The sequence below is a fragment of the Eleutherodactylus coqui genome, chromosome 1, assembly GCF_035609145.1.
Source record: "Eleutherodactylus coqui strain aEleCoq1 chromosome 1, aEleCoq1.hap1, whole genome shotgun sequence".
NCBI lineage: Eukaryota > Metazoa > Chordata > Amphibia > Anura > Eleutherodactylidae > Eleutherodactylus > Eleutherodactylus coqui.
In genome coordinates this window covers 479,241,356-479,255,216 of record NC_089837.1, presented here as the reverse complement: position 1 = coordinate 479,255,216, position 13,861 = coordinate 479,241,356, and the positions used below count along the sequence as shown (strand labels likewise).

The 13,861-nt window shown below is 47.5% G+C and overlaps 1 protein-coding gene across 1 annotated transcript in view; it reads right to left on the bottom strand.

Annotated features, from left to right (window-relative positions):
• Positions 1 to 8,158, bottom strand: part of PA2G4 (proliferation-associated 2G4) — a 29,728-nt gene extending 21,570 nt beyond the window's left edge. The window contains exon 1 of the mRNA XM_066585124.1: positions 7,958 to 8,158. Within this exon, the coding sequence (XP_066441221.1) occupies positions 7,958 to 8,045 (88 nt within the window). The 5' untranslated portion in view covers positions 8,046 to 8,158. The remainder of the gene's footprint in view (positions 1 to 7,957) is intronic.
• Between the last annotated feature and the right edge of the window lie 5,703 nt (positions 8,159 to 13,861).

Below are 13,861 nucleotides of genomic sequence, written 5' to 3'. Positions count from 1 at the left end.
TCCCCTATGTAGACCTATGTGCGTGCATGGTAGTCTGATCCCGCAGCCATACTCTGTTCCATCTGTCCCCTTCTTCAGGCTAGAACACATTTAGTAGGTTGTCAAAAAGTGAAGTGCAGATAGAGTATGACTGCAGGATCAGACCCTACAGGGCAGGTTTGGTACCACGGGAAGATAAGCCAATGCCTCTACAGCGCCACCTATCAGAAGGCAGCATTCCTGCAAGTCAATGCCTTTTTATAGGCTTTGTAACACTGGGAAGATAAACCAAAGCCATAATTTTTCCAGAAGGAAAAAAGCTAACCATGTACAGATAGGTGGCACTGTGGAGGTATTGTTCCATCTTTCCATTTACATAAATTTCCCAGAGGAGCATGCATGGCCTTATAAGTCTCCTCACACCTGGATGCTCTCCCTAAGGAGAAACAATACCCCTCTCCTGGTACCATTAATATACATATCTGTATAGGAACTGTAGAAACAAAGCTACAGGAGATTTTTAATTAAGACCCAAATGCAAAGTTGCTTCATTTCTTATTTTGGATGCACTGAGACAATTAAAAATAATTGGTGTATTTAAGATGTATATTGATTTAAAGGGCTATGCCAAACAGGATAGGTCATAAATGTCTGATACCAGAGGTAAACCCCAGAGACTGAACGGCATATATGTGCCACGAGCTCTTCACTTCTCGCCTCCTCCATATGATCCCTGCTGACAGTACTGATATACCAGATTTGGATGGTGGGGGCGTCACTCGTTCTGCTTTCATCTCTTGGACATCTTAATAAATGTCTGTAGTTGCAATAATTCTTTAAACCTTCGGCCACAAGGGCAGAGCCGCTCTGAGTCACAGCGATTACACAGATTGTACCTGGCTCTATGACAATTCTCAAGTCATCACAGCAATATTAATTTGCTGATGGACTCCTATAGGTTAAGGGGATTCTATCACCGGGTACATGTTACCTGAACCCAGGGATGTCTAATTATACTAGTAATTATTAGGAAAGTATATAGTACCGATGTTTCTAGTGGGGCAATGCACCACACACAGCTCTGCTACATGCACGTCTCACACACACACACACACAGCTCTGCTACATGTACATCACATACCACAGGACTCAAAAGCAGTACAGCAGAGTCCTGCACACACCGATCACCCCCTGGTCACGTGACCCGACACTCCTACCACGCAGTGACTGATCACATGACGGTGACCTCATCATAGGTCCTGTAAGCACATGGCTGCTGTAGGTGTTCGTTAGTATTCCTTAGCAACGGATGCGCTGGAGTTTGTAGCGGATGGAATACTAACGAACACCTAGCTGGACAGCAGCTGTGTGCTTACAGGATCTTTGATGAGGTCCCCATCATGTGATTGGGGGCGGAGCATGTAACTCACTCACTTGGGATGAAGGACCTTTGATGACACCACCTTCATGTGGTCGGGGGCAGATCATGTAACTCCCTCTTGCTCTGCCCCTAATCATCCAGAGTGAGTTACAAACCCCGCCCCTAATCACATGACGGTGACATCATTGCAGGTCATTCATCTGGAGATCATCCCGAGTGAGTTATACTTCCCCTACCAACCTCCCGTGGCCTCATTTGCTATGGAGCAGAACCTGTAATGACGTCTCAGTCATGTAATCAGAGGTGGAGCATGTAACTCACTAATTTGGGATGAAGGACCTTTGATGACATCAGTGTCATATGCTCATGGGCAGAGCGTGTAACTCACGCACAGACAGACAAGTGGTTGTTAGTAGTTGGATATACACACACACGGTGCTCAGTTCCAAGTCACGGGGGCAGGCTGTGCTGGTCTCTCCACACCCACAGCATGAAGACCGACAGCTGTCTCCCTACATACATGCAGGGAATGAGCAGTCAGTCTTCATGCTGTGGGCGGAAAGAGACTAACACCGCCCACCCCCATGACTTGGAACTCAAACTTCAGGCAGAAACGAATGCGAACGAGTTAGCGATGACGTCACTTGTTCGTTCAAACAAGCACCGGCTCATCTGAAAGAACCCCAAGTGTTCTACTTACCTCCCTATCATTCCCCTGGTGTGAGCGCCGAGAGCCGTTGGAGAATGCACTGAGCGGCTCTTGCTAATTAGTCCCGCCATTATACAATTAGAACGAGTGGACTTTTTAGAGTGCCGCTCAACGCATTCAGCAACGACTTTCAGCGCTCACACCAGAGGAACGACAGGGGAGGCAAGTCAAACACTTACATCCCAGGACTCAGCGGCCACCTACAGTACTCTCAGCCCACCAGCTTTCAGTGAACACCTTTGGATGACATTAATGTCTGAAGTTCCCACATACTAATCATGGAGTAGTCAGGTTTACACCCGATGCCCGCTGTGCCATCTCCAACTGTACAGCATAAGCCACTGTCAGGAATAGTAAACCGCAGCAGGTACTGCAGTTTTTACTGCTCTTCTATTATGGAAGATTCAGGGATGGCAGAAGCCAAGGTGTTCATCGTGTCCATGTAACTAGCTAATGGTATGCTTCCTGTAGATAATCCACCACACCCCGAGAGCCAGAACTCACACTACCAGTTGAGTTTTATTTGTCCAACTTCTTCATATTAAACACATTCAGACATGTTTTACTAACCGGTTGGAAATAAAGAGCAAAGTTTTTAGTCTGCGAACAAAGTTTAGAAACTCTGTTTGGAGCAGTTTCTAGAGTCCATGCAACGGGTAGTGCGTACTTCAAAACGATGTATAGAACACTACCGCGTTTTTCCCCAAAAATAAGACACTGTCAGAGGCCACTAAGAGGACAGCGGGGTCTAAAACGAGGGGGCTTATTCATCTATAAAGTGTAATTTATTGTGATTTTATACTAGTTCCCGACAGATATAACCTACGCCATATTATCATTAACAAAAGAGGTACGCAGGCCAGAAAACAGTCAATAGAGGCGGCGTAACAAGCTGCGATGCACCACAGTTCACGTAGATGCGCCAGAATGGTCATTTATTTGGCTTCACTCATTTCCAGAGTGCGTGCTCAGGCGAGTTTTAGAGCGAGCGGCCGAGCGGCTGACAGCCGTACAAAGAATGTCAGCTCAATAAAAATTAAAAAGTTTGAAAATTTTTCTAAAAAAAATTAATGGATGCCAAAGTTATGAGAGCCGCGCCTAAATGATATCGCTTTTCTGACGGGGCTCAAACTCTTATTTCAAACGCTGAAAGACTGCGCCAAATACGTAGCGAGCCAAAAGGTGCCAACCCTACGCCGCTTAGACCAGGTTTTTCTTGGTCTAAACTACAATTACTTTTTGCGCCAGTTCTCTGACGTTCAGCTTCACGTGTCGGAAGCATCCGATAGGCCCCGCCCACATCCGGAAGACAAAAGAAAGTTGGAGTCATTTGTGTTTCATTCTTTCTTGGTGCAAATCTTTTGTAAAACTAGCAGGCTCTTACTCCGATGCCCATTAATGAAGCCCCTGTGTGTCTAAGGCTACGCGCACACCGACGTGTCTTGGGGCGGTGTGCTGTTAGTGTAATTCCACAGACAGCACACAGCCTATACGGCGGTATACGGGACTTTTATTTTTTAGACCCATTGCGCGTGAATTAAAAAAAAAAAAAAAAAAAAAAAAAGATCCTGGTCCGCCCCATTCCTGGCTGAGAACTAGGCCGTGCCAATGTGTGTGACTGTGCCGTGTCCACGTAGAACAGGCAGCACACAGACAGCCTCCTGCGGGATACTATGGTGTGTGCAGGCCCCCTTAAAGGGGTTGTCCCGCGCCGAAACGGGTTTTTTTTTTTTTCAACCCCCCCCCCGTTCGGCGCGAGACAACCCCGATGCAGGGAGGTAAAGAAAGCTCACCGGAGCGCTTACCTTAATCCCCGCGCTCCGGTGACTTCTCTACTCACCGCTGAAGATGGCCTCTTCCTCCGTGGACCGCAGCTCTTCTGTGCGGTCCACTGCCGATTCCAGCCTCCTGATTGGCTGGAATCGGCACGTGACGGGGCGGAGCTACACGGAGCTACACGGAGCCCCATAGAAGACTGCAGAAGACCCGGACTGCGCAAGCGCGGCTAATTTGGCCATCGGAGGCCAAAAATTAGTCGGCTCCATGGAGACGAGGACGCCAGCAACGGAGCAGGTAAGTAAAAAACTTTTTATAACTTCTGTATGGCTCATAATTAATGCACAATGTACATTACAAAGTGCATTATTATGGCCATACAGAAGTGTATAGACCCACTTGCTGCCTCGGGACATCTCCTTTAAGGTGCTTTTACACGGAATGATTATCGTTTAAAAAAAAAAGTAATAAAAAATAATCATATGCCGGATCGGTCGAATTGGAACGATAATCATTCAGTGTAAAAACGGTCAATGATTGAACGATAGTTCGTTCACTTATTCATTCTATGCAGGCATGAAAGCCATGGTTGCTCATTCGCTAACCATTCGCTTTAAAAACTGATGTTTCATTCCGCTGCACCAGTGAATGAGAAGGACTGAATGATCCTTCTAAAGAAAACGATTTATCTTGTGTTTAACCTTCCCCCGCCCCCCCAGAGCTGTGACATCACATAACGGATTACCGCCATATGTAAAGGCTCACACGGACCAATGATCAGGAACACTTGTGTTCGCCACTCATCAGCCCGAGTCAACACTGCTGCTCATCAACATGTCAGCTGATCGCATTATATATGTGGGAACCCCCCCCCGAGCGCTCGCTGGCAGCACCTCTTCCCATGTCAACAGGGCCACATGCTGCCGACTAATGCCGTCCGTATGGGGACAAGCTATAGTACTGACGACAGTCAGTCTGTCCCTGAACAAGGACAAGATGGTCCCATTACAAATCTGCTTGGACATTCTAGAATGTGGATTTGTGCTCGTTAAGAGGCACAGAGTAAAAAGCCCCCCTAGTCGCTAACGGACTGTCCATATTCGGATACTACCATCCATGAAAGGAGTTTTCTAACTTGCGGCTGGTTTGTAAAGCCAATTCCCCATGCAGTAAATAGGCATATACTCTCCTCCATATCCGGCACCGCTGCTTCGGGGCCCCCTTCTGACGTCACATTTACAGGCTGCCCCAGCTGGTTCAAGGCGGTTTTTACACCAATGTTTGGGTCAGTTCAGGGGTTTTGTCCCTTTGCTCCATTTTTGGAGGAGAGAAACAAAAACAGGTCCATGTGGTAAAAAACAAAAAACACAACAGAAACCCAATGGAACGGAGGCACGCTGGGGCCTTTCCATTTGTTTTCCCCGTATTAAAATATATTGCTTGACGTATCCATTGACTAGAACTGGCGGACCATGGTTGGAGAGCGCGTACCTCCGACCTCCCTGACCTCTGTGTACTATTCTGTGGGGCGCCACACTTTACTGTCCCACAAGCAAACCGTATGGAAACTCGTGCCCTTTTACATCAATGGAAAAACCACATAATTGTATATTTCCATACATTTAGCATATACATCTTATCAAACAAAAAAAAAAAGCCTTCAACTCCAAAACTTTATTAATAAAGATCTTACAGTGAAAAGAACTTTTTTTTATGCAAAAACGGACACAACTTACAGCAATCTGTTTAAACTACACATTTTAAAGAGTTACAGGTCTGCTTAATGGGTTGTACCAGTACCGCATGGGACAGAGGACTTGCTGGCCGGTGGGGATCCCCCTTGCGCTACGGAGTCGCTTCACCCCTTGCAATGACGTCGGACAGTTGAGCATGCGGGGTCGGCGCTCCAATCATTATCAACAGGGCTGGCGGAGATACCCGAGTGTTCGCAGCGCAGGGATCCCCAGCAGCTGCCCTGACAGTGAATGTAGCGCCATTCAGTGTCCTCACGGTGGGAGTGCAGTAAGAATGGGGGCCACAGGACCCTCAGGGATCTTAGCGGTGAGACCCTTACCAATCAGCAAGTGATGCCCTATCCTGTAGAGATAACTTGTGCTTCCTGTATACGCTTGTATATGTTGTCAATGAACATTTAAAGAGGTCTTCGGGGAATTTACCATTGATGACCTGTCCCTCGCCCCTCAGAACCTGCAGCCGAGCTGGACAGCCACATTGGGAGGGAGGGGGAGGAGCATGGCTCCTAGTGATATCAATGGGAGCAATGCCTTATATTACACTTCTGACCACAATGGTGGAGCTGGAAGTGTAATGGAAGGCATCACCCCCATTGATTTCGACGAGAGCGATGCCTTCTATTTGACTTTTGTCTCTGACCCCCAATCGTCTGCACTAATCTTTAGTAGTGGACCCCTGATGACCAACTATCCCGGAGACAGGTCATCAATAGTAAATCCCCAGAAATCCCCTTTTAGAGTATACGCTATACATGAAAATCCTAAGGGCTCCTGTCCACGGGCGTATCGCTTCTACCAGAGTTAGCCAGCAGAGACCGCGTACGGACAGCGAGTATACCGCACATGACCACGAACACGGTCATGCGCAGTGTGCCTTTTTTTTTTTTTTAACTCCCTGCCCTGTTCATAGCGGTGTTGCGTATGTATAGACACCCTTATGCAGTATATTGTGTATGGACAGCACTGCCTATACAGTATAGGGCTCACACTGAGAAATACAGCATACTGCGCATTTCTCATACGTATCTACACGCTCACTGACTCCATTCAATGTGTATTACGTGGCTGTGCAAACACGCGTAATACATGGTGAAAACACGCCTTAGGCTATGTTAACTACTGTGGTGGGGGTTCCATTGTGGGAGCAGGAAAGGGGAATCCCCTGGGCGGATGGATCCGTCTTATGACGGAACCGAACGGCAATAAGCAGACCTCGATTCATGCCCGATCGGCAACGGAACCTCCGAACGGAAGTGTCTGAGGCAAACGTGAATATAGCCTAAGCCGACGATCACAGAGCCGCAGCGAGGAGGGCAGTCAGGATCATCAGGGAAGGGGATCCAGTAACTCCGACACTCCGGGGGATCCGCAGATTCAGCACCACGGCTGCAAATTTTGACCCCAAAAATCAGTTGATTTCAGAAGATACAGCCCCCCGCCCCCCTTGAATTCGTTACGCTCTCAGGTCTTCCTTCACCTGGCCGTCTCCAATGAGCGCCACCGGTCAGTTAATGCCACTTCCACATGTGACATCACCACCAGGTGCCCAACGAAGGAAGCGCCAAGTGTGACGTCAGAGGTTGGGGGGGGGGGGGGGTGCGCGAATCTTTTGAAATCAGCTATGAAAGCGCAGCCGATTCCAGGTCAAAAAAACAGATTTTAATTGTGTCTCTTGCGGAAACGCTGCGGATTGTGTCCTGGAAAATGCACAGCATTTCGGCTACAGGTCACCAGGGGAGCGTTCACACGGCATTTCTGAAGACACGGAGTGTTCACGGGCTGAGATATGCTTTTGTGACTTTGTGAATGAATATGCGGCGTATACGTATTTACACGCGTTCATTCATTTCAATGGACTATCGCGGCACGTAATACGCAGCGCATGTGAAAGATACGCAACTGTAAATGAGCCCATTGCAATCATAATCCGCTGCGCAAAACCGCCCGTGTGAACGCGGCCAACAATCCTTATAGGAGCGGATGGAGGAGCCTCATGGACTATTATGGCCGCCCTCACCGCGGCTGAACCCCCGAAGGGACGAGCAGGGCACACAGCAGAGGACGAGCAGTCGCCATAGGAAGCGCCAGAGAGCCCCGCGATCACCTAGCAGCGCGGCGGGCCCGGCAGACACGTGGGTGCCCCGCAGATGTACGGGTGCCGGGGAGGCACATGGCAGGCGGGACACGTGCGATCCCTTCCCCCACTGTCGTTGAGCAGCTCCCGGCCGCCAGTACACACGGGGCGCCCACGAGCTCATCTCCTGCTGGGACCACCTGTCCCGGCGACATTCGTGTGCGGACACCCCGAACCCGGCGAAAAGCTCCATCCCCCCCTCCTGCTGACAGCCGGACACTCACTGTTGGCGATGTCGCCCCCCATCTTGTACTTGGTGACCACCAGATCCTCAGCGATCGTCTGCTCTTGCTGCTCATCGTCACCCGACATCTTGGCGTCCAACGATCTCCCTTCTGCACGGGCGTGCGGCGGACACAGAGAGAGCGAGGGCTCAGGAGGCGGGAGCACACCGCAGGCGTAGGGTTGAGGGTCAGGCGGGTTAGCCGCAAAGCATCATGGGAGTTGTAGTTCGCAGCCGCCTTGCCTCTGTGACGCGAGGAAGCTGTGGGCGCCGGCGGCGTGCGCAAAGCATGACGGGAATTGTAGTTCCATATTAGTTGAATATTGAGTCCCATAAATGAGAACAGAGTTTTGTTTTGAGGACTGTCACTGGGAGGATAGAGCAGAGGCATGGTTATATATAAGGGGGCGGCCACGCCTAATACTGGTGTAGTGTGAGCTGCCCTCACCAACATTAGGCCTCATTTACTGTTGCCCGTAGCAACCAATCACAGCTTATATTTTTGCAGAGCAGTAAAGGAAATAAAAGCTGGTTGCTAAGGGTAACAAGGATAGTTTTTAGCGCTAGACAGTTTGGAGAAACCAGGCTTTATACCATGTGCAATAACGGAGTCATACTGGGCAGGTTGAATCTAGAATTGCGCAGATATCCTCAGTTTTCACCCATTTTTTCATATTCAAATGTTTAAAGGGGGTTTCCAGGGAAATACTGTAAGAGAGATAATGTATCTTCAGTATAGGTCATTAATAGTTCATTGGGTGCCATCCGCCGCTTGGAACCCCATGTGATCGGGCGCCCACTGTCAGCACCGTAACACACGGGTATGGAGCAAAAGCTGCTGCTCTGACCCCTGCCTAGTGGTTGGTACTTGTAATTGCAAGCTGGGGTCTCATTAAAATCACTGGGAGCTGCGCTATAGTAGTTACAAGCGCCAACTGCTACACAGGGGTCAAAGCTTCAGCTTACGCTTCTACCCCTGCGTATTGCGGCGCTGACAGCAAACACCCATTCAGTTGACCCTCCGGGGTCCCGGGCGGTGGACCCCAGCTGATCAACTATTGATGACCAATCCTGAGGATACGTCATCAGTAGTATTTCTCTGGGAAACCCCTTGAATTTTGATTGTGGAAATCAAAGGGAAAGCATATGAACATTGCCACGGGGAACTCTCAGCGGCAGAGAAGAACACAGACACATGAGTAAGCTATTAAAGGGTCCATATTGGTCCAGCTGTGCTAAAATAGCAAAAGAAGCTGTACTTGCCCGTCTCTGCCGCGGGGATCCAGCACCGCAACCCCGCCGTCCTCCTGGTGTTTATTGGGGCAGGTGATGCTGGCCGGATATCACCTGACTGCTGCAGACAATCAGAATCATCTGCGTCACCGCCCATTTTCATGGCATCGGCGCTCACATCCTGGGCACCATGATGCCAGGAGTTCAAAACGGTGACGCTGCAACCTGCGATTGACTGCATCGGTCAGGGGATATCCACCTGTCACGACAAACAGCGGGTCTTCAGCGCTTGATCCCACCAGAGGAGGGGTAAATACAGCTTGTTTTGTTATAGTAGCACAGCAGGGGGAAGACAAAAGTATGAAGACACTGTACAAAATGCATGCCTTTAAATCAGTTTCTACGTGTCTTATTGAAATATGATTTAGAATCCCATGGAACATAATGGGAGGTAATGTGACACAGATGCTGCCGGGCAGAAGTGATCACCTGCCAGAGCAACAAGGCTCCATTGGTCAGGGGTCTGAGCCACTCAGCTGCTATCTCCTAAAACCACCCAGAGCAAGGCAAGAGGTGAAGTAAACACAAATTTGGTGGGAAAGCTCTCGGCCAAGTAGCGGTCAAAAGGGCAGCTCAGTGCTAATGATTAAAATCCTATGTATTTCATAGGTGCTTCCGTATTTTTGTCCACCCCCTGTATATGGGCAATGTTGTCCGGTAACTGGACAAACCCTTAAAGTGTTGCAACATAAAGCCCCTGTATCAGATAAGTGGACAGAATAATATCATATTAGAGTCCATATATGATATAAAAACAGGAAAGGTGAACACACTTGAAATGTATCCTGCAGAAAAAAAGAATCACATATGTAAGGAGAAGACAGAAGAGGAGGGCGGTGGGGACGATGGAGGATGCAACTAGCAAACACTACGTCCACCGGCTTGACCTCTTTCCATAGTGCACCCTGGTGCCATTTCTTCCAAACGGATCCGGCTATGAGTATGATGTAAAGGTAAGTGTGAATCATTGAACCAGGCCGCCTTCTTCTGTTGCTCCATCATCCAGTTGTGATGCTCACAGTAGAAGCTTTCATCGGTGGACAACAGTCAGCATGGCCAATCTGACTGGCCTGCACCTGTACAGCAAGCTATAATGTTCTGTGGGTTCTGACAATTTTCGATCATAGCTAGTAGTAACTTTTTCAATATGTTTCAGTAGTTTTTATGTGGGATCGGACCAGATAGGCTAGCCATCACTCTCCCCAAGCATCAATGAGCCTTGGTGCACCCATGAACCTGTCTCTCTTTCAATTTCCCTTTTTTGGATCAATTTCGCTAGTCATTAACCACTGCATGCCAGGAACACCCCTCAAGACCTTCTGATTTGGGGAGCCTCTGATCTAGTTGTCTACCCATCACAAGTATCAAAGTAGCACACATCCTTACGTTTGTCCATTCTTCCTGCTTCCAACACATCAACTTCAAGAAGACTATTCACTTGTACATTTCCCCCTTGACAGATGTCATTGTCTCGAGATAATCAATGTCATTTATTTCACTTGTTAGTGGTTTTAACGTTATGACTGCTCAGTGCAGATTCCCTTACACAATTGAGGCCTCATGTCCACTAGGAAATTCGGTCCTGCGCGGATTCTCCATGCAGAATCCCACAGCGGGTCCCTCCTTTCCCGGGGACATGAGGCCGGAAAATTGAATTTAACTTACCTGTCCGGACGCTGTGGGTTCCCGTCCATCGCGGCCAGATCTTCTTTCCCTCTGCCCGGCGGATGTGCTCCTGCGCCGGAGAGCAGAAATTCAGCTGTGGGTGTACCGCGGATCCGGACGGCTTCCATAGGCTTCTATGGAAGCCTGCGGGAGCCGTCCCCGCGGGAGACCCGCACTAAAATGGAGCATGCTTCGGGTGTTTACCTGCACGTGCAATCCGCGCGGCAGGGAAAATTGACATCGGCAGGTATTTACTTACCTGCAGGTGTCCAATACATCCCTATGGGCACGGATCACGCGTGCGGGACACCTGCAGGGATATCCTAAATCGATTTATCCAGTGGACATGAGGCCTTAAGGAGGCACATCTCCCTTTTTATGTCTATAAAAACTTGAGTTCAGATTGCATGACTGTCAGATCCCGCATTCATTTATGAAATGTCATATTTTCTACAATTTTTTTGTGTTTTACCATTTAAAAGATCTTTGTTAAAGGGAAAGTTTCAACATTTTTTTTTTATAAATTCACTAAAATTCGTTTTTCATTTTTATTCATATAATTATATAGGGCAACATGCAGTAATGACAAATTCACTGATTTCAGCCTTATGTCACCTAAAGCGTCCCTTTGGCTTCAGGACAAAATTCTGTCCTGGGACAGGAGAATGAGAAGGGTTTATTTCCTGCAGTTCTTCTTGTTCACCCTTCCAATCTGCTGATTCCAGACCCAATTTTCAGCTGTTCAAGATAGCTGCAGCAATTTTCTAACTATCTATTGCTGGATTCACACGAACGTATATCGGCTCGGTTTTCACGCCGAGCCGATATACGTCGTCCTCATCTGCAGGGAGGGGAGGATGGAAGAGCCAGGAGCAGGAACTGAGCTCCCGCCCCCTCTCTGCCTCCTCTCCACCCCCTCTCCGCCCCTCTGCACTATTGCAATGAAAGGAGGTGGGGCTAAGTTTTGAGAATTAGCCCCACCCCTGTCCCGCCTCTCCCCATTGCAAAGAGTGCAGAGGGGCGGAGAGGAGGTAGAGAGGGGGCAGGACCTCAGAGCACTGCTCCTGGCTCTTCCAGCTTCCCCCCCTGCAGAGAGAGATGACGTATATCAGCTCGGCGTGAAAACCGAGCCGATATACGTTCGTGTGAATCCAGCCTACTGCACATTGTGCACTGCTCTCTGATTGGCCAGTGCTGATCACATGAGCAATTCTGGCCAGTCAGAGAGCAGGTATAGTGCATTGGTAATCTAACACTATCAATGCACAGCGGGGGATAGGTAGTTTTCATTGGACATTTCATTGGACATCTTGGATGATCGAAAACATTTTGCACCGATAAAAACTACAGTTTACTACACAATAAACAATAGCGGCCATGTCGACAGAAAACTAAAAAAGTTATAACTTTTGAAAAGTGGAGTTGAAAATCACCCAAAATTTATCGTGTCCCAAGACTCAATATAGGCCGTGTCCTTAAGGGGTTAAAGACACATATTTTGACTGGATACTTTGCAATTTATGATTTACCATTATCCAGTTCAATTAGCTCATTGTGAATAACCACTGCAGTAACCTAGCAATTGCCAAAAGATATCTGTTATCTCGCAATGTTCAGGAACACTGGATACAGTTGCTCCGGAGAACTGATTAAGTGACGTCCCTGAGTAAATAAGGCCATGTTGGAGGTACATTCTGTGTTGTCTTGCCATTTCTGCTTCAAGAGAGGAGTATAGTATATACCCCAGACCAGAGGCGTAACTTGAAGCTCCTGGGCCTCAATGCAAAACCTGTAACAGGGCCCGAACTATAATGCTTTATTCATAGTACTGGGTTCCCTATATGGAGAAGAGAGGCTTTATGGGCCCCTAAGGCTCCTGGGCCCGGGTGCAACCGCATCCCCTGCATCCCCTACAGTTACGCCCCTGCCCCAGACTCTTTCCTATGTCATACGATAGAGTTTAGAGTTGGGCAACACCAAAACAATATAAAGAGAATATTTTTGCCAACCAGCATGTAAAAGCCAAACATCTCATCTCTTTGTGTCAACGTAAAACTTACCAGACATTCATAAAATGGAAACATTTCACAAAGATACATTTGAAGTTTTTGAAGTATGTTAATTGAAATAAAAAATGTTACGGATATGTTACACAATAAGTGAAATATTGTATGTGCAACTTTTTGTAAATAGGCCATCTGACATTGTTAAAAATGTTGCGAAGCTCTTTATAAAGCTGATTTATGAAAATGGAAAATCCTGCAAAAATACATCAAAAAATGCATAAAAAAAGATCTGCAACATTTGTTTATACATACATCACGTTCCAAGGTGTCACAGGAGCAGGCGGAACTCCACTAATTACATCTTGCAATAATATCGCCATTGCTTTACATGCCGAGCGCTTGCATGAGATAGCTGCATTGTGTCAGTGATGAATGGAGACATTGTAGAAGAATGAAAGCTATTGTATGTTTCTTAACTATAAATCTCTATTTTTAAACATATGATCTATTGTTTCATGAAAAATAAAAAGGGTAACTATAGTCTGTTTAAATGTAATCATTTACCTCTGTCAGAAAAAAGGAAGATAACTTATAGGTTTTAAAGGGAACCTGACATCACTTTCCAACATATGAAACCGAGCCTGGTGATAGAATACCAATCTACTGTGGTTTAAAAACTTATTTTGTTAGGAATCCTAATAAAAGCATACCCGAATCATCATTGTTTATAAAATTACCGCTTTATGCAAATTATGCAGACTGTTTCTGTGGGAAGGCCGGACCATTTCTGCTGGCTAGAGGTTTTTCATCAAAACCCGCCATCTCTGCTCCTATGAACAGTACATCATCCACGAATTGCAGCAAATCGCATGCACGCACCGTGAGTGTGTTAAGGCCGGGCTCACACGAGTGTATTGGTACAGCGTATCCCGCGCGTGTGA